Source organism: Engraulis encrasicolus, chromosome 1 (assembly GCF_034702125.1).
Source record: "Engraulis encrasicolus isolate BLACKSEA-1 chromosome 1, IST_EnEncr_1.0, whole genome shotgun sequence".
In the NCBI taxonomy this organism is placed as follows: domain Eukaryota; kingdom Metazoa; phylum Chordata; class Actinopteri; order Clupeiformes; family Engraulidae; genus Engraulis; species Engraulis encrasicolus.
The window spans coordinates 48,370,600-48,391,053 of record NC_085857.1 but is presented as its reverse complement, the minus strand read 5'-3'; the positions used below and the strand labels follow the sequence as shown (position 1 = coordinate 48,391,053).

The window sequence follows — 20,454 nt, the reverse complement described above, 5'->3', positions numbered from 1 at the left end:
TTAGCCATGTGCAGCAGCACAGCACTTGAAAATTCTCATAGTGAATTATGAATGTCAGGGTTGTCATTGATGACTTCAACTTAATGAGCTTTCTCAACAAAAGGGAGAACTTGAGAGTCCCTCGAAGAACAGGGGACATAAAAATGTCCTATTGTTCTTCTTCGGCCCCTCCTTCAGCTACTCTGTACGGGCGTTACAAGCGCTCCCAATCGTAAGCACTGATTGACAGGTTACCCCGCAGGTTTGCCGCACACAGCAGACACCTAGGAGAAGTGGGGTCCTGCATACCACTTTAGCCTTGGATGGGCCACACACACAGAGCCCAGAGCTGAAGGTGTGAGTGAAAGAGTTCACCACGGGCCTGGGAAAGCAGGTCCCTCCTCAAGGGCAGCTCCCAAAACTCTCCCACCAGCAAGCTTGAAATCTCCACCAAACATGGTCGTCCACACCAGCGCAGGGCAACTAACAGCAGAGATAGGCGTTCCGAGATGTGCAGAACTGCCATTAAAATGGCCACCGGGGGAAAGGCGTAAAACCTCCGACTGGTGACAGCCTTCGCTTTTCTGGATAAGCGAGAGGGCAGATGAAAAGCGAGATAAGAAAAGCTATACTCCAGTCACACTCTGCACCAGCCGTAGCAACCCCAGGCAAGATGGTAGACCAGCAGAAAACAACGTTGTCCTCGGTCTAGTCTCCAACACTTACCAAATCCACTGCTTTCGAAGATAGTCCGGGAGTTAAGGTAGACAAATGTACTTTTGTAATTCAGCGTCCTTAACCGTTACCACCCAGGCAAGGTTGTAGTCGTACACTTAAACTACGGGAAGGCAAGAAAAACGGTGCATCAAGACAGTGAAATGGACAAAGAGAATGTGCACAGGTGCACGCTGCCTTTACATGCCCCCGAGGACGGCGGGAAAAGTACAGCTCTTGGCTTTATTGGCAGGGATTGCAAAGGCACTAAGTGTGAAATGTACTCTGTGAGGAGGCAGCCCGTAGAAAGTAGCTCAACGAGGGACCAATGAAGAACATAAAAAAAGTAAGACTGTACAAAACTCATCCTAATAACTCATACTCAAACAAAATGGCTTTCTAGCCATCTACAGCTCCAGGCCTTTTTATTAGAATAGCATGAAAAAGTCGATTTATTTCCATAATTCCATCAATAATGTTAAACTGTCATGGATTGTAGATTCATGGCCCAGTTTTTTAACTATTCCAATCATTATTTTTTCTCTTTTTATAAACGTTGGTCTTCCAGCTAAAAAAAAAACATGAATTGGGGAATTCGCATTGGCATTGGCAAATCAAAACTGAAAAAAGGCATGTTTTGCCTTCAAACCTGTTGGGAAATGGCAGTGAACACCCATAACCACTTAGTGAGATGAAAACAAATGTTTAAGGTGGTTTTTAAGAACGAATTTGGACTTACATTTGGAAATCCAAATTAGCCAAATAACGGTCGGTGACAGGAGCAAGCATTAAAAAAAACTGCAAGGGGGACTAAAACATTTCAGACAGTTCAGAGTAAATAGTGCACTTGTCCTTTACATTTACAGCATTACCTTGATTTTGTCTCTGCAATATTTTTTTTGGTGGGTCTCTAGATGGCCTTTTTGACAAACTTTTTCCACAGTGGGACTTGAAAAGGCCTTTCATCTGAATGGAGCAGTCGGTGGGTTTTGAGCGTAGACAAAAGACGAAAGCTCCTTTTCAGAGCACAGTCAGAGCACTGAAAACGCTTCCCCCCAAATTAATAACCTGTTGTTGTTTGAGAAATCTCATTTGAGTAAAACTTTTCTCACAGTCAGAGCTTTTCCACTGAGTGAATCATCTGGTGTACTTTGAGAGCTCCCGTGTAAGTAAAGCACTTTCCACAGTCAAAGCACTGGAAAGGCCTTTCTCCTGAATGAAACGTGATTTTCAAGTGTGACTTGAGATGGCTCATTTTACTAAAACTTTTCCCACAGTCAGCGCACCGGAAAGGCTTTTCAACCGAATGAATCTTCTGGTGATCTTTGAGATGTTTCTTTAGTTTAAAACTTTCTCCACAGTCAGAGCACAGAAAAGGCTTTTCCCCTGAATGAATCTTCTGGTGGGAGTTGAGACTAACCTTTTGTTTAAAACGTTTTCCACAGTCAGAGCACTCAAAAGGCTCTTCATCTGAATGAATCTTCAGGTGTTCTTTGAGATTACCCAATCGACTAAAACTTCTCCCACAGTCAGAGCAGTGAAAAGGCTTTTCACCTGAATGAACCAGCTGGTGTGACTTGAGATAACTCATTAGTTTGAAACTTTTTCCACAGTCAGAGCACTGAAAAGGCTTTTCCCCTGAATGAATCTTCTGGTGTTCTTTGAGATTACCCAATCGACTAAAACTTCTCCCACAGTCAGAGCACTGAAAAGGCTTTTCACCTGAATGAACCAGCTGGTGTGACTTGAGTTTTATCATTAGTTTGAAACTTTTTCCACAGTCAGAGCACTGAAAAGGCTTTTCCCCTGAATGAATCATCTGGTGTTCTTTCAGATGCCTCATTAGTTTAAACCTTTTTTTACAGTCAGAGCACTGAAAAGGCTTTTCTGAATGAACCAGCTGGTGTGCCTTGAGATGGCCCATGCGAGTAAAACTCTGCCCACAATCAGAGCAAAAAAAACGCTTTCCCATTGAATGAACCAGCTGGTGTTCTTTGAGATGGCTCATTAGTTTAAAACTTCTCCCACAGTCAGAGCACTGAAAAGGCTTTTCACCCGAATGAACCACCTGATGTGTCTTGAGAGAGCCCTTTTCACGAAACCTTTTTCCACAGTCAGAGCACTGAAATGGCTTTTCCCCTGAGTGGATCAGCTGGTGGCTCCTGAGAGCTCCCTTGTAGGAAAAGGTCTTTTCACAGTCAGAGCACTGAAAACGCTTTTCACCCGAATGAACCACCTGGTGTGTCTTGAGAGAGCCCTTTGCACGAAACCTTTTTCCACAGTCAGAGCACTGAAATGGCTTTTCTCCTGAGTGGATCTGTTGGTGTATCCAGAGAGATCCCTTGCGAGCAAAACTCTTTTCACAATCAGAGCAATGAAAAGGCTTTACCCCGGAATGAATAAGCTGGTGTGCTTTGAGATTACTCATTCGACTGAACTTGTTTCCACACTGAGAGCAGTGAAAAGGCTTTTCTCCTGAGTGGATCAGCTGGTGTCTCTTGAGAGTTCCCATGTAAGCAAAGCTCTTTCCGCAGTCAGAGCACTGAAAGCGGTGCATGTTAAAATGACCTCTCTTTTTTGTGTATCTGCTCTCATCTGTATTTTTTCCTGCATTAGACTGGATCCATTCGGCATCACCTGCAATATAAAATATATATATTTCAACAGGACATCTGCACATTTTTGATCACCAAATATAAGTAAGGGATAATTGAGGATACTGTGGCCGTATAACCTCTTAAGCTTTGGAGCGATTTTAGAGTTTAAGGTTTTGCACAATTTCTAATTAATGGTTCCTGTGTCTGCATACTTTAAGTAGCTGGTACCAATTGAAAGTAGAGACTCTGTAGAATCCACAGGAAGATTTTGTAATGTACTGCCAAGAACTTGGGGCTAGAACATCTTTTTTTTCTGAAATGCTGTCAAAGGGGAACTTGTTACAGCTATGTATGACCTTTCCCAAGACAATCATGTGTGGATATACACATGCGTTTTGCCAAGTGTCTTTATGGAATTTTCAGTCAAAATGTACTAAGTTTGATTAGGCTTAAATAGCCTGCGATTAGGACCAGGGTATCACTGTTCTTACAATGATCCATGGCTGTGTCCAGACGTGTGAAGTGACATATGTCCATTCAGCGTGTAATGTGTCAAAACTTTTTTTTAACTTAAGGACATGCCTTGGTGCATTGGTACAGTAGTTATACGGTCAGAAAAGTGGGACTACGTATTAATCAACACCTGATATAATGCATCGCAATGGGACATTCCAGCCTGCCGTGGTATAATACTATTTAATATCCTTTTTAAGACCTCTGATGATAAAAATAAGACCGCCACACATGGTGGGATGTCATAATATTACTGATGATATTACCTTGCTATAACGAAATGTAACACATGTAATTTATTATATTATATATTATTATTATATGACTAATGTGCTTGTATAGTGCAGCCTAGGGAAGACACATAGTGTAAGCAGTGGAAAGGAATAACTGATCTGTAGACCTATGGAAATCATGCATACTGACAGGGTTCAAGTTAATTGAAGGCCTAATGTTTCTTCTCCACACATGTTTTAGTAGCCTATAAAAAAGCTGATGAATGTTCAGCAAATGCCTTTAATTGTAGAAATTAAAAACAGCTCAGCAATTCAACATTTACAATACATAAATAGTAATTCAGTGCACTTTACTATAGGAAAGAGAACACCTGTTGTCAAAAGGGATAAATATACAACAAGTTTGTCAGAGATGGGTCGCAGAAGCATTGTACTTCGAGTATAGCTAGCCAGCTGCTGTCAGTGGGGGCAACAAAAAACACAATTTGGAAGTGATTTCCAGCAAGCATGTCCTTAAGCACTTAAATACTTAGGGTTTTCTTTTGCCTTAAGACATGTAAAAGTTTTCATCTTTTACCTGACATGTTTCAACGGTGTTACTTCCGTCTTCATCAGAGGGTCACTGTGATGGTGAGGAGTGACGTGCTTTAAAAACAGCTGATGTTGTTGTGGAGGTGTGACCTCCCTGCCAATAATGACAGGTTGGTCACACCTCCTGCTGTGAGAGTTGTCTTCTTAGGATGGTGGTCCAGGTGTGTAGGAGCATGTATGCCCCCTCATCCCTGTTCATGGTACTTGGGCTACACTTTCTTATCTCCATAGACTCCTTAATCCAGCGGTGGTATCTGTTGTTCTCTTGCTGTATGACTTTTGCATGGTCCCAGTCCATGATGTGATTTTCCCTCCTACAGTAGTCAGTTATTGCTGATTTGAGGTTCTCCTGTGTGGCTCTTTCCTTTATTGCTCTTGTATGTCTTTGTTCTGTTTCCCTTTCACACTCTTTCTTATGCTCATTTTTTCTTATGTTGAATGTCCTCCCTGTCTCCCCAATATATGACTTGTTGCATGACCGGCACGGAATCTCATAGATGACATTGCATTTGTTATGTTATATTATGTTATTGCCAGGGAGGTCACACCTCCACAACATCAGCTGTTTTTAAAGCATGTCACTCATCAACATCACAGTGACCCTCTGATGAAGACGGAAGTAACACCGTCGAAACATGTCAGGTAAAAGATAAAAACTTTTACATGTCTTAAGGCAAAAGAAAACCCTAAGTGTTTACGTTAAACAGTTAGACATAATGAACTTAATACATATGATAAATGCATGTCCACTATCATTTGGCGCGTCTGCTGTTGTCCATGTGGGCACGAAACCTCATCTCATTTAGCTTCGTACATACAGTACAGTACTGTTATTCAGTACAGTACTGTTATTCATCGCAACTTTGTTTGCCTCGCACTCATTTCTGGGTTTTCAATATAAAGGTAATAGGTTGTCTGAAATAAGCTAATAATCTAATTATCATATAATGACTTTTCAAAACTTCTCAAAATTACATCAAGTTCGGAAATGAAGTGAGATGTGCATCAACTGGTGACCTTTTAAATCTGTTTTAACACTGAAAACATCTTCAAGATAAATAACACAGACGATATAGCAAAATTAGGTTCTTAATGCCATCTTGCACGCAATCTTGAAAATTACAACGTTCATGAATTCAGATTTTACTAGATTTTTTCTGGTTGAGTGCTTTTTTCCATCAATTTACTCGAATATAGTGCAATAGTGCATCTTTTTTGTCCTTTCCGTCACCATTCCTCAAGTGTCAGTTTGTAGTCCAATGATTTGGTGAACTGTAATTCAGACGGGTTGACTACTCTGCCTTCAAGTATCTCCGTGCCAACTTGCTGGCTGGCGATGTTTGGCTGAAGTTTTGTGTTGGTGATGTCATGAGGCGCCCGCGCCAGCTGACCAGTGTTGCCAGGTCTTTTGAGAGAAATAAGCGACTAACCTCCTGAAAACAAGCCCAAAAGAAGCGATCGAAGACTTAAAAACAGTGAAGTGCGTCGTTAGTCACGTACTTTGCTCTTTACGAGCGTCTGTGTGGTAGCTAAAATCCATGTACGGTCATTGGAATTTCTTATATTTCTGTCAAAATTGGTCTTAAAACATGGTCTGATATTCCTGGAAATCAGGAGTAGGAACAAACAGTTTGCTTTAAAAGGGACACTGTGCGGGAAATGGTCAAAAAAGGTACTGCAACTATGCTGCTCATTGAAACTGGGCTGCCAATTGCCAAATTTGATATTTTTCATGAAAGTTTACTAAATAATAAACTATTATTTTCGAGTATGGCCCAAGTACAGTCATTTTTGCAGCTAAAAATGGCTATTTCTGGAAATTCAAAATGGCGGATCATGGAGAAGATCCCCCTTTTCATGTATGAAAATTGCAATTTTTTCAGTCATAATGAATACTTAGAATTTGATGGTGGCGGTAAGTATTCATAAAAAAGGTAACATTAGTGAATGGGTAGCATGGATTCTGGAAATAAACAACTAAACATAAACACACAGTGTCCCTTTAACCAATTCCACCCAAACATTTACATGTTATCATATTTTTACTGGCCATAGGATGCCAACATATTCAGGACCGCAAGGCATAAGTAAGAACACCCTTGCATTGAATAGGTTTTAACCCTCAGTTAATCACAATAACCTTAACCAGATGTTTCCTGTAGTTGCAGATCAGATTAACAAAACAATCTGTTTTAATCTCGTTTCTCTCTCCTTTAGAAAACTGCCCCTCTAAAGCAAGGTTTCTGGGATGTCTGGAGTGAATAGCTTTCTTGATGTCATACCATATCATCTCAATTGTTTTAGTCAGGGCTTTGACTGGGCTACTCCAGAATGTGTATTTCATTGTTATGAAGCCATTCTTAAGACAATTCACTTCTAAAATATGGGTTGTGGTCCCATTTCAGCACCCATCCTCTTGTGTGCTTCACTATGTGACAAACTACCTCATGTTTTATCTTGCACTTGCTATAGTAAATAAACTTGGCCACAGCTGGCCTTTCCCATAAGCAGTATAGGCAAGTAATAAGGCCGCCACTCCACTAGAGGGCGTTGCACCAGACAATCAGGATGGGGAAAAAAAGTCAATTTTTCACTTTGGCATTTCAATGCATTCTGGTTAAAATTTTCTAACCACCACGCATCATAATTTTGTATTGCACATGTGTTGTGCTCAGTTACCACAGGACTGCTTCAACACGAATTACCCCAATGACTGCATATCCCAGGCTTGCTTCCAAAACTAGCTCTTGCTTCCAGAAATGCTTTTTACAAATTATTTGATTTATTCTATACCATGCTGACTAGGTAACATTTTTAAGCACACTACTGATAATACATTAATATGGAATATGCTGTACACAGGTAACATCGCTCACCATCCTACGTACTTCCGCCAAGAGATTGGCTCCACACTACGTCTGGTACCTGTTTTCTGTGGAGCGATGTTGAGCGGCAGGATTTGGCCGGCGTTCTGACAAACAGTCCTATGTTGTAATTCTCATTCTACGGTAGGATGTTCTGTCAGATATGTCTGTTAAACGGTCCTACATCGCCAAAGATAGACGTCAGACATGTTTGTTCAACAACTTAGAGACGCTATCCTGATTTTCCCGAAAATGTCCTTCCCGCTTCCTGCAACCGCCTCAGACCAAACAACCTCCAGGCCATGAATACGAAATGAAATGGTAGTAATATGGGATGGTCAGGACCAGGCTAGTACATGGTTGTTTTTAAAACATACTTGTACGAGTACAGAGATTGTAGTGAGGTTTGTCCATACCATTTGAAGTGTGCATTCCTCCATCCTCCTCCTTCTTCATCTCCTCATCCTCCTGTTTCTCCTCCTTTATCTCTTCATCCTCCTCCGTTTTCAATGTTACTGAGATCTCCGCTGCTGGAGAGAACAGAACCAGTCAGAGTTAAAGACAAAGGATGCCGACCCCTGACTTAGGCGACATGCCCACGACAACGTTCTAATCATAAACCCAGATGTTCGATTTATTTTTTCCACAATTTATCTGCGTGCCCACGAGCGTTAGGGGGTGAAAATCTGCCTACCTGTGGAAACGCAGTTTGCCGACATAGATGCACAGCGCCGTCGTGGGGGACAGTAACACACACACACAAACACACACCAAATGCCTCTTAAGTGACGTGAAAGCCCATTGGGAAACTCCAACATTCATGGTCATTGTGACACAGCACTCCACAGCACACAAGTGAAAACTGCACATTGTAAAGAATGAAATTGCATTCATGCCTATAGTGAAGGAGAGTAGAGTTGCCCAACTGGGACTCGAACCCAGACCTTCTGGGGTTGTAAACTGCGGCTCTGACCGCTACACCAAAGAGCCACGCTTGTTGGCGTGACAAGTCAGAACACACCCACAACCCTAGTGATGTTCACTCCATCACACTGCCTTCCCCTTCGGGAAGCGCACCCATGCGCTTCACACACTCATGGCGTCCTTCATGCAACTGCCCATCATTTTCCATCCAGTGTGCCCCATCATCAATGCTTCACCCTTCACTGGGGTCCCTCGCACCGGGGTCACCAATCCTGGGGGTCCATCATATGGAATCACGTCTCATACACAATGGGTACGCTTCTGATGACCTCACGGTAGCCATCCCACTTCTGACACCATTTATAGCGAAGGGGAGTAGAGTTGCCCAGCTGGGACTCGAACCCAGAGCTTCTGGGGTTGTAAACTGGGGCTCTGACCTGGCTCTTTGGTGTAGCGGTCAGAGCCCCAGTTTACAACCCCAGAAGGTCCGGGTTCGAGTCCCGGCTGGGCAACTCTACTCTCCTTCACTACAATGCCACACCCGTGCAAGGAGGCAGCCCTCAATGGCGCCCCTAGGGAGCAGTTACTCGGTCTTATATAGACCCGTTTAGAGTCGACGTCCTCATGAATGCGTGCGCATCGTTGACTCAAAACACACCAGAGATGTTTGAAGGATATTAATTTTGCTAATGCGGAAGTCGGCCCAAGGACACAGTGGAGATTGCCCGACTCTCCCCCTGTATGGCTCTGCTATGACTCACATAAGTATTGGATGACTCAGGACAGTGATTAACCCATTGATGCCTGATGTTGCTGATTGCCCCTGGTGCCTGGAGCTGCATTACGCAACATTGAGGCTCATGAGATTTGAGACAACTTTATTAAAAATCTCTGTTTGTTTGAGATGAAGGAACAAATTCTAATGAAAGACAAGGGTCTTAACGTTTAAATTAAGGCTGTAACGATATTGCATCGAACCGAGGGATCGCGGTATGCAGACCCACGAACCCCTATCGCGAACCTTCCTTGCAGAATCGCGATGCGCCCTTTAAAAGTTGTTACCAAAGTTCTTCCCTAACAAAATCTCTGTTGTTACCCCTCAGTCTAGAAAACAGCAGGATACAGGCAAATCTTTGCATATGAGCTTTAAAAAGACAAGTAGAAAAGGGGCGCACATGTGCGAGTAACACTTCCATTCACCCCTCTCTTATGAAATGTTCCGTCCAACCAGCACGTGCATTTGTTGTCAATTGCCTGAGCAACCTCCGCGAGACAAAAAACTTGGAAACGTCGGAAGGTAAAGCACAGAAATGAACAACAGACCAAGAAGGCTTTATCAAATGTGTGAAGGTGTTTAGATTCATGCATGCGCCGATGCTGTTGAGTGAGAGAAAGAGAGAAAGAGAGCGAGAGAGCGAGATGCTCCGCCTGCCCAAATTCATAAACCACGCTACGCTCTGGAAGGGAAGTGTCTGAAGTCGGGCGAACGTTGAGGTCGATGTGGAGGATATTAATAGGCAGCGTTATTTCTTCCCAGCATTGACCGCCTGCCTAGCGAAAACATGCTCCATTTCAGCCTGCATCCATTCCCGCTCTTGACAAAATGTCAAATCACAAAACCAAACAAAGGACAACGTGCGTGTTGCATTGAGAACATAGGCCTAGGCTAACTGAGGTTCATATCGAGATTTGTTTGTATAAGCGTGCGCGCGCTGCTGCACGATCAAAAATGTTACAAAAATATTAAACATCAAAATTAAGTGTTGCATTTTTGTAAGTAACTTTATACAACATGTTTCCTAACGAAATAGGACCAGTGTTGTTTTCAGTTAATGTTTGGATATTAATTGGATAATGTTTGATAATGTGAGAGTTGTTATAGGCTACCTATTGGAACCCTGACCCTTCTCTCTCTGTCTCTGTCTCTCTCACACACGGTCAGCATCTCAGCATGATATGATCTAAGACTATTAATAAGAAGCCTACTTTTCCTTGGTGAACTAATATCCCTTATTTTTCTGTGTTGTGCTTTGATGTCAACACCTGGGGAACAGGTTGCAGCGGGAGCGTATATCTGCAACATCATTTAGTAGGCCTACACCTACAAAATTAATGTAGGCAGGTAGGCCTAAATGCAAAAAGAAAGCATATATATCGCCTATATAGGCCTATAATTTATTTTCTTCTTTTTTTTCCTTTAAAAAAAAAAATTGTGCGGCGTATCGAACCGTGGGTCATATATCGTGATACAAACCGAATCGTGGGTTGGGTGTATCGTTACAGCCTTAGTTTAAATGCAACTTAATGCATATTTTCATGTACTTCAGAAGCTGAGATATTTAGGTTTTCATAGGCTGAGGGCAGTTTTTCTTTAAAAGGGACTTTTTGCAGGTGACTTAAGGTCAGATTAGACTTCTGCAACTGCGCTCGTCAAAAGTCGCGTGGGAGTGGCCACGAACCAACTTTGTATTCATGCATCTTCGAGATCTGCGAGGTCCGAGGCTCGTCGCGAGCCACATTAAAAATTGCGCGATTACCTTCACTACATTGAAAGCACTGCGGTCATTATTAACCCATTGACGCCTAAGGCACCTGTAAAAAAGGGTGCTGAATGCCTGAGCCCTTATTAATATCTATTCTAAATATCTCAGCTTCTGAAGCACATAAAAATATGCCCTGAATTGCATTTAAACGCGAAGACCCCCATCTTTCATTAGAATGTGTTCATTCATCTCAAACGAACAGAGATTTTTAATAAAATTGTCTCAAATCTTATGAGTCTGAATGTTGCGAAATGCAGCTCCAGGCACCAGGGCCAATGTTGCACAACACAACATCAGGCATCAATGGGTTAAGCAATGTTGCTTTCTAGCCCAGTTAGCTAGGTATTTTCAAACAAATTGCAAAGACAATGTAGTGGTTTCATTATTTGACATACCCAGTCTGTTTTCACGAGCAGAAAATGCAAGCATGTAAAGAAAGTTGATTCTGCCGAGTTCCGATGTGTGCTTACTTTCGGTGGAGGAAGCTACAGTAGTAAAACCGCAGGCATTGTGCCACGTGTTCAACTGATGCATTGTTTGTTACTTAGCTTGTAGCTTCGTGTATTTACACACATTTACACACAGGGCATTAATATAGTTTAACAGAATACAGCTCTGCTCTCGCAAACTACCAGCATAGCGCTGCCACAAGAACAAGGAAGTAGCAAGACGACCAATTATAGCGCCTTTTTGTCTGCGTCCTCCACGTCCGTCCAACGGATAGTTAGAATTTTCTCGAGGCGCTCGACGACGGGCGCAGAGCCTCTGTGCGGGGGTCGTGGACTCGCACAGACAGAAGACAGACGGAAGCAGAGGCTATGCATCCGAAGCATAAATCTAGCTTTAGGCGTCAATGGGTTTATTAAACTTTTAATGTCAGTTAAAATGTAAAGTAAAATGTTTACATGTTAGTAAATGTATGGGGGTGGGGGTATTAGCAGTATCGGCAAGTGTTTCACGAATACGAGTGAGTATAATGAGTATCAAGTGAGCAGTGTCCCTAGTTAAGAAAGGTACCTGTGGAATCCACGTGTAGATTATCAGAGTCCTCTTGTTTGACGTCCTTCACGGGTGAGAACCCTCCTCCATGTTCTGGAACACTAGACACTCCTTCATGTTCTGGAACACTAGACTCTCCTCCATGTTCTAGAACACCAGATGCTCCTTCCTCTTTTATTTCCTGTTTCAACTCTACTAACCAAACATACAAACAGTGTTGTAAAGAATGAATTGGCAAATTCACAAACAAACATATTATTTAGCCTAATATTTCACAATTCAACAACATAATCATTACAATATAAATTTACACTTGCTGTCTATGCATTATGAGGTATCTTTGTACAACACCATATAATGTGAAATTAATGTGGATTTGTAATGTAAAAATTGTCTGCAGTTGTCTTGTACCTGTAGAGTCTTCCTGTTTGATGTCATAAGACTCTTCTTCCCTTTTTATTTCCTGTCTTGGGCAAATATACTCTTCAAAATCCTCTTCCTTCAAGCCACAATTCAAATCTACAAACAAAATATCAAGACAATGTGAGTTAACACAGAAAGAACGTCTTTACATCATATTTAGTGAGAAAGGCGTGTATACAGTCACATATTAATCCCCAAAGCACATTTACCCCATACAACACATCCTCTCATTACATAAAAAGATACTGGACGTGGACAGATGTCACCTATCAACAGTAGAAAGTCCCAATTTACCCCAAAGCATGGGAGGGTGTACAAATAGCAGCAAATAAATAAATGGTGGTTCTACAAACTTATAAAAGTGATAAAAAGCTATAGAGGTGGCATTCCTGCTCCTGCCTATCACTACACTTTCCAGAGTACAGAATACACTAAACGACTAAATCATCCTCACTAAATGTGACGGAGGTCATCTTGCACCTGTTCACCCTCCTCGGGGATCGAACGTGCGACCTCGTCAACTACAATGGTCCGGCAATGGGAGACACAGAGTGCGTTGCAATATGCAACCTTGCCTCCTCCACTTGCACTTGTCTCCTCGTCCCGCCTCCTGGCCCCTCCTCCGTGGAGAAAATGATAAAGTTTCCCAGCTGTCAGCCTAGCCACAACAACTTTTGAGGGACTGTTTTTCATTCACCATCCCAATTGCAAAAGAGAAAAAGACTCTACAATTGAGTTTTTGCAAGATATTGAAATATATGCTGTTGTCAGTGATGTCATCATGACATATTACTTCCTGGTACGAGGAGAGAAGCAAGTGGAGGAGGCAAGGTCCCATATTGCAACGCACTCACAGTACGATACCGCTGGGCCAAGAGTAGGGGTCGACCGATACAGGTTTTTAAATGGCCGATGCGATACCGTTTTTTTTTTTCCATCACCCTTGGCCGATACCCGATTTCTGATACCCGATATTTGGGGCCGATATGGGTTAAAAAAAAGGTTAAAAAAATGACAAATATTCCAGGTCTCAAGTTAAAAATAAATATTCCTCTAACAATTATCAAATTGAGGTAGATCTTAAAACATTTAAACACCCACTCTAACAATCAAGTAATGTCTAACAATCAAGTAAGTCAAGTGTCTTGGTGCTTTAAAAAAAACCCCTGAATGACATAAAATAATAAATATTGCGTATCTGCCAAAACCACACGCCGATACCGATACAGATACACTTAAAATATGCAAATATCGTCCCGATACTGATACCGATATATATCGGTCTATCCTTAGCCAAGAGACTAGTCCCAACGGCACGAGACAGCATGAGGCTATCGGAGGGAGGTTTACCAACGTTCCACGCCAACTCTGTGCTAGTTAGCCTCCGTTACACTTTCCCCCTTAAACCTCACTCCCAATCCGGGTCACGGCACCACTGTGACGGAGGTCATCTTGCACCTGTTCACCCCCCTCGGGGATCGAACATGCGACCTCGTCAACTACAACGGTCCGGCAATGGGAGACACAGTACGATACCGCTGGGCCAAGAGAATAGTCTCTCAGCCCAACGGCACGAGACTGTATGAGGCTATCGGAGGGAGGTTTACCAACGTTCCACGCCAACTCTGTGCTAGTTAGCCTCTGATACATAAAGGACCACTACCGGGCTCTGGATGAACATCAGCCAACCGGACAAATGCTGGTGAAATTTCAGTTTGGCTTGTAGAAAAAATAACTTAAGTTGCTACTTTGACTCATTAGTCAGTGCATGTTTAAATCTAAGATTAACATCTACTAACCATTTTGGCTGGTGATGCAAAAAAGTACATTTAAAGCCCTGACCATTACGTCAACCTTCTTCTTCGTCCATCCATGTGTATTCTGATTATTTGATTGGCCCAGTCAATCTAAAGGACTAAATATAAAGATAATGGCTCATTGTAATTGAAAGCCTAACTGGAAAACTCCAACTCCCATTGTCATTGTGACACAGCACTCCACAGCACACAAGTGAACACTTCACACAACAAAATTGCATTTATGCCTCGCCCGTGCAAGGGGACAGCCCCCAATGGCGCCCGAAAGGAAAGAGTGCAGCGGTGTGCAAGCATGCTCAGTGTACCTCAGTCATGGAGGAGGATGGGGAAGGGTTAATTACTGCCCCCACCAACCTGGCAGGTCGGGAGTCGAACCGGCAACCTTTGTGCTGCAAGTCTGACGCCCTAACCACATACCCAATTGCTGTAATTTGAAAATCATGATACCACTGCAGACTTACCCATGGTCAGCTGGAGTCCAATGTGGCTGCAACAGAACAGCACAGTAGAGTGATCAAGTTATCACAGGGCTCAAGTTCTAGGGGGATGGGATCCCCCTCAATGAAAATGGTCAAAAATCATCCCCCTCTGAAACAGACAACCCTTCTTCACATATTGTGTTAAAATTGCACTTTTAGCAACTACATTTTCAAACATTTCTCGGGGGAGAAATCCCCCAACACCCAATGATCACAATCCATTTCTGACCACCCCCTGCTTTCATTTCAAACATTGATAATCATTAAAACAGTAGGCCTATCATGTTACCTACACACACAACTCTACAACAATAGGTATATGATGATGCCATAACTAAAGGGATGCATGACATTATCTTTGTGTATTGTGTTGTTTTGGATAATCTGTTATATTGTAGCCTACTGATATTAACCCAGCAGTGCATGGCGAGACATTCCCAATTTGGAGGTTTGATTCGAACAAAATTCGACTAGGGCAGTGAAAGCATTTCAATGCAATCTGATCAAGTATTCAGAATAGCCTAAGATACTCATACGATGCATGAAACCGATATTCCACATGCTGTGATGGGATGGATTTAACAAGAAACCTTCCCAACAATGAACCAGTCGCCATACCAAACTACGATGCTAAACTACCCGTCTGCTACTCTCTTCTACGGGCCATAGAACTTCCCAAATACATTCGGAGTTCGTAAATCGCACGGCATATCACATCTTTATCGTAAATATCACAATTGCTCACCACGAAAGTTCACAGCGAAGATTAATCAACTCGTGCTTTATCGTCTCCAACATTCGATGTAGTCACCTGGGGCAGAGGAACCACAACCCTTACAAAATCTGTGGAGGAACTAAGTATCATTCCTCATTGTCTACCCACCGGGAGGTGTTCCATGTTGAACCGTCTTGTTTATTTCCGTCCAGCAACGGAAGTAGTCAGGTGGTAACGTTTGGAGGTGACCGAATGGTTGCTTTGTGATTTTCTCGTCGTTTTAAGTCTTTATTTTATTGATAAAAGGAAAGAGAGTTCTCCATAAACATGGGGTCCCATCTTGTGCGGAGTTATATCACTCAGCCGGACACAACACCCGACCCTACACAACCTTTCAAGTCTGACCCAAAGCTCGGCTTCGATGACAGGGAAGAGAGAGGTTTGTAGCTAATCGCTATCGAGCTAACGTGGGGTATGATGCATGATTGTGTAGGTGTATTGTGGCTGTTGCTGAAATGTAATTGTTTTCATCTAATGCAAGTAGATATTGGAGTTACACAGGGCTACCCATGATTCGAGTAATGACGTGGAAAACAAATCAATATCGGTAGGCAGGCTAATGATTTGCCAGCTGTTCATGGTAAAATCAAAACACATTTTCGGACACGGCCTTGGCATATTTGATTGCAGCATAACACAAAAGTGTAATCTATGAGAAATGCATTGGGTGCAGTCTGCAATCCCCGTTGGACGGATCGGAAAGTGCATGCCTGGCAGCCACTAGCATGCTAAAGGCTGACCCTGGTCGTCTTAGCGAAGTCCCCGAATGACAGTGTAGTGTTAAACGGGCAACGTTGCTGTATGTGTGAGCATTCCTAGAGCATTCCCATTCGTCCTGTCATGTAAAAAGAGGTTACTTGTAGCAGCCAGGTAACTGCACTTTTCTTCGTCGTCTTGCCTCCACTGAGACGCTTATTCTCAGGTTTTGGTCTGTTGCTAGATCAACTAAAAGTTTCAGAGTAGGGTGTCGTTACTTTATTGGTCCCAAGGGAAGTTAAGGTGTCAAGCAGCACAGACACCCAATGTGCATTGGAAGATCCAATAACATAATGGATCCAATAACATAAAATGGCATCCCCATACAGACAAACATGAAGACACATCAAACAGACCAATTAAGTAGACTAACTCTGGAAACTTCAGACATGTAAGCTGATTTTATTATGGCACATCCTCAGGTCAGCTTTTATTGTCAGTTTCTTCATATGCACAGGTCATACAAGGAAAGTGAAATTACGTTTTCTCTCTGTACCTTGAAGGACATAAGCTTAGACATACACAGGACTGGCATTTACAGACTGACATCAAGTCCAGACAGGACAAGCAACAGCGATGGTCCAATACCAGTAAAGTGATCAGTAAGAACTAATATTGAGCATTTAAACATTGGTTAGATAGTGACAGTGATGGACCAGTGATAACCAGTAGCAATAAGTGATAGAGTAATAAATAACAATTTAACATTTGGCATTGGGCATTTACCATTTAACATGTAGGGGAAGAATAAAAGACAATAACCTCCTTACACTAGGGGAAATTTCAATCTCGAAGACACTATTGCCTATGAATTGGGCACCACAGACCTCAACCTCAGCAATGATCTTTAAGCTTATTATGATATGCTGGAGAGTACATCAGTACACAATCTTGGGGAAAACTTAATGCAACACTGGAAGGAACTAAATCTAGACACAGCAGAAGTTTATTGGAATATTGCAACACCAAATGTGCGGCATAATAAAATCTTGTAAAGGAGGTCCATATCTTGTTTTGGTGTGGACATGTTTTTGGTCAGTGCCACACTGTGTATAATGTGTGTATATTATGATGCCGTTAAATATATATTAACTAGGTTGTCAGAAATGGTGTCTACACAGGGGCAGATGAGCTTGGCAATGTTTTCTATCTATTGTAAAAACAATGCTGTCATGACTATCTTATATAGTATTATTACTATAACTGTTCTCTTATGATATACATTCTATGACCAAGTGCCTACTCTTGAACTTAAAAAAAGGCTGTCAGAAATGGTGGCTACTAGGGCTGAAAGATCGACAAAAACAAACAAACAAACAAACAAACAAACAACCCCCCCACCCCCTCTTCTAAACTGATTCATGTTTTGTTTCATCAATAATTGCACATGTATGCTGGTTTGTTGTGTAGAAAACAACAGATAGCTCTGATAGAACAGATCTGTATCAGCTACCAATCAGAAACAGAGCCCCATGCACTGAAACTTGATTTAAAGAAAAGGGGGGAAATCGTGGTGGAAATCGAAATCGCAATATCGCAATTTAATTTTTTTCTTAAAATCGTTCACCCCTAGTGGCTTCTCAGAAGCGCGTGAACTTGGCGATTCTGAGTGTGAAACGGCGTGCCCCATATATTCACGCAACACCATGTATGCTACGGTGCTCTTATATACAGTGCCCTCCATAATTATTGGCACCCCTGGTTGAGATGTGTTAAAAGCCTTAAAATAAATTCAGTGTTTATTGCATAAGAATACTGTCACACTGAAAATTGTAGGAAAATGTAGCCTTCAACTCAAATGAATTGTAAGAAAATAAAAAAATCCCTGACTAAAAAATAATTATTTTTCATTAAATCACCTGTTCCACAATTATTGGCACCCTTAACAATTCCCAGGAAATAAATATAATTGAAGCATTTCTGTCATTTCTACAGTAGTTTACAAAGTTTACCAGAGTATGTAGGAACATTTAATTAGTAATTCATCACTTCCTGTTTCCCTGGGGTATAAATATGACGTGACACCGAGGCCATTTCTTTTATCCACTCTTAAACATGGGAAAGACAAAGGAACACAGCATACAAGTGAGGCAGATGTGCATCGACCTTCACAGGTCAGGCAGAGGCTACAAGAAGATTGCCACTCAACTGCAGCTGCCCATATCCACTGTGAGAGGAATAATTAAGAAGTTCAAAACAACTGGAACAGTGGTAAACAAGCCTGGACGAGGACCCAAGTTTATTTTGCCACCACGCACAGTGAGGAGGATGGTAAGAGAAATCAAAAGATCTCCAAAGCTCAATGTTACAGAATTACAACAAATGGTAGCATCCTGGGGTCACAAAGTCTCCAAATCAACCATCAGGCGCTGTCTACACGCCAACAAGCTGTTTGGGAGGCATGCACGGAGAAAACCTTTCCTCACTCACAATCATAAACGCAAGCGTCTGGAGTTCGCCAAGCGGTATTGGGGCTTCAACTGGGACCGTGTGCTTTGGTCAGATGAGACCAAGATTGAGCTTTTTGGCAACAAACACTCTAAGTGGGTCTGGCGTACCACGAAAGATGCGCATGCTGAAAAGCACCTCATACCCACTGTGAAGTATGGGGGTGGGTCAGTGATGCTGTGGGGCTGTTTCGCTTCCAAAGGCCCTGGGAACCTTGTTAGGGTGCATGGCATCATGAATGCTTTGAAATACCAGGACATTTTAAATCCAAATCTGTTGCCCTCTGCCCGAAAGCTGAAGCTGGGTCGTCACCGGGTCTTTCAGCAAGACAATGACCCTAAACATATGGCCAAATCTACACAGAAATGGTTCACCAGACACAAAATCAAGCTCCTCCCATGGCCATCTCAGTCCCCTGACCTCAACCCCATTGAGAACCTGTGGGGTGAGCTGAAGAGGAGAGTACAGAGGAGAGGACCCAGGTCTCTGGATGATTTAGAGAGATTCTGCAAAGAGGAATGGCTGAAGATCCCTCTTTCTGTCTTTTCCCATCTTGTGAAACATTATAGGAGAAGATTAGGTGCTGTTTTGTTGGCAAAAGGGGGTTGTACAAAATATTAACACCAGGGGTGCTAATAATTGTGACACACATTATTTGAAGTCAAATAATTATTTCTTTATGTGGGATTTTTTCCCCACTGAATAAATGCACTTGTATTGAAGGTTGGATTTTTCTCTTTTTTCCATTAAGGTCCCATATTATTTAGAAAAAAAATAAAATAATTGGAAGCTAAAAAACACATCTCAACCAGGGGTGCCAATAATTATGGAGGGCACTGTATATAAAAAACATAACCCTACTTTGCATCAGCACTTTGTTGTCCTGTATATTCCCTGTACACTTTGTATCAGCTAGTGATGTTGATGACTTATGATTATGTCCTCGATTGTAAGTCGCTTTGGTTAAAACGCGTCTCCTAAATTAGGCTTGGGCGATGCCCCCCTAATTGACAGCTGACGATGTTTACAGTGAGACGGTGCGATGGACGATGACATCGTCTGGGGGGGGGTAATAATAATAATAAAAAATATTGATATATTTTGTATTTATTTTTATTATTCATCTTCAGCTAAGTTATTATTTAATTCTATTTAATTTAAGAGTAAGTGAAATATATTAATATTATTATTACATTCTGGGGGAATTTTTTTAAAACCTCCTCAGCGTTCTTGCTCAGCTGCTTTGTGAGATGGTCGCTGAGATGCAGAGATCCCCCACTGATCCCTCCCCCTCGCCCTTCTCGTCTCTCCTCCCGTGTCACCTGCAAGCCCAGTGCTTGCTACTTTACCATCAGTTCATTGCGTGGCGTTTTTGGGAGACTTGTCAATAAATGTGTTACATCTGTGAGTTATTTATCTGTGTAACATATGCGCTGCGTTTTTGCACAGGCTAGTAGGCTATAACTTTAGCCCCTCTCGCTCACCAGAAAACTAAATGGGAAAGAGATGAGAACCCATGCGTGATTGCGTGCCCTCTCGAGAGGCTTTGCAATGGATTTTAGCCCCGACTTTGTCAATTCCTAGCACTAGAATACGGAATGTTTTGTTTTAGGTCATATCGAGACTTTTTTTCCCTCATCAATGGAGTTGATCAATGGATAGTTCTACAAGTAGTTCTGGCGGTGAAGCCATGAAGACGAGTGGGCGGACATGGAACCGCTTGCTCACCTTATTGACAGTGGGCTTATCAGAAGTGCCTTGAGTGGCTGCTTCACAAGACATCTCCACCGCGAATAGCG

General features: G+C 42.3%; 2 protein-coding genes across 11 annotated transcripts in view; one reads left to right on the top strand and one right to left on the bottom strand.

Annotated features, from left to right (window-relative positions):
• Window positions 1-15,628, bottom strand: part of LOC134453587 (gastrula zinc finger protein XlCGF57.1-like) — a 52,718-nt gene extending 37,090 nt beyond the window's left edge. For 2 of the 10 annotated variants that reach the window (XM_063204415.1, XM_063204426.1), the window contains exons 1-5: window positions 15,422-15,569; window positions 14,659-14,684; window positions 12,369-12,476; window positions 11,976-12,152; window positions 7,908-8,021 (exon numbers count right to left, since the gene is read on the bottom strand). In XM_063204415.1, coding sequence (XP_063060485.1) covers window positions 7,908-8,021; window positions 11,976-12,152; window positions 12,369-12,476; window positions 14,659-14,684; window positions 15,422-15,474 — 478 coding nt within the window. In that variant the 5' untranslated portion in view covers window positions 15,475-15,569. Of the gene's footprint in view, window positions 1-1,075; window positions 3,331-7,907; window positions 8,022-11,975; window positions 12,153-12,368; window positions 12,477-14,658; window positions 14,685-15,421 lie in introns of those variants that run through there. The other 8 variants (XM_063204387.1, XM_063204370.1, XM_063204392.1 and 5 more) reach the window with 8 other exon arrangements.
• The window catches only part of ndufb7 (NADH:ubiquinone oxidoreductase subunit B7), an 8,644-nt gene continuing 3,727 nt past the window's right edge, over window positions 15,538-20,454 (top strand). Inside the window, exon 1 of the mRNA XM_063204436.1 lies at window positions 15,538-15,830. Coding sequence (XP_063060506.1) covers window positions 15,719-15,830 — 112 coding nt within the window. The 5' untranslated portion in view covers window positions 15,538-15,718. The remainder of the gene's footprint in view (window positions 15,831-20,454) is intronic.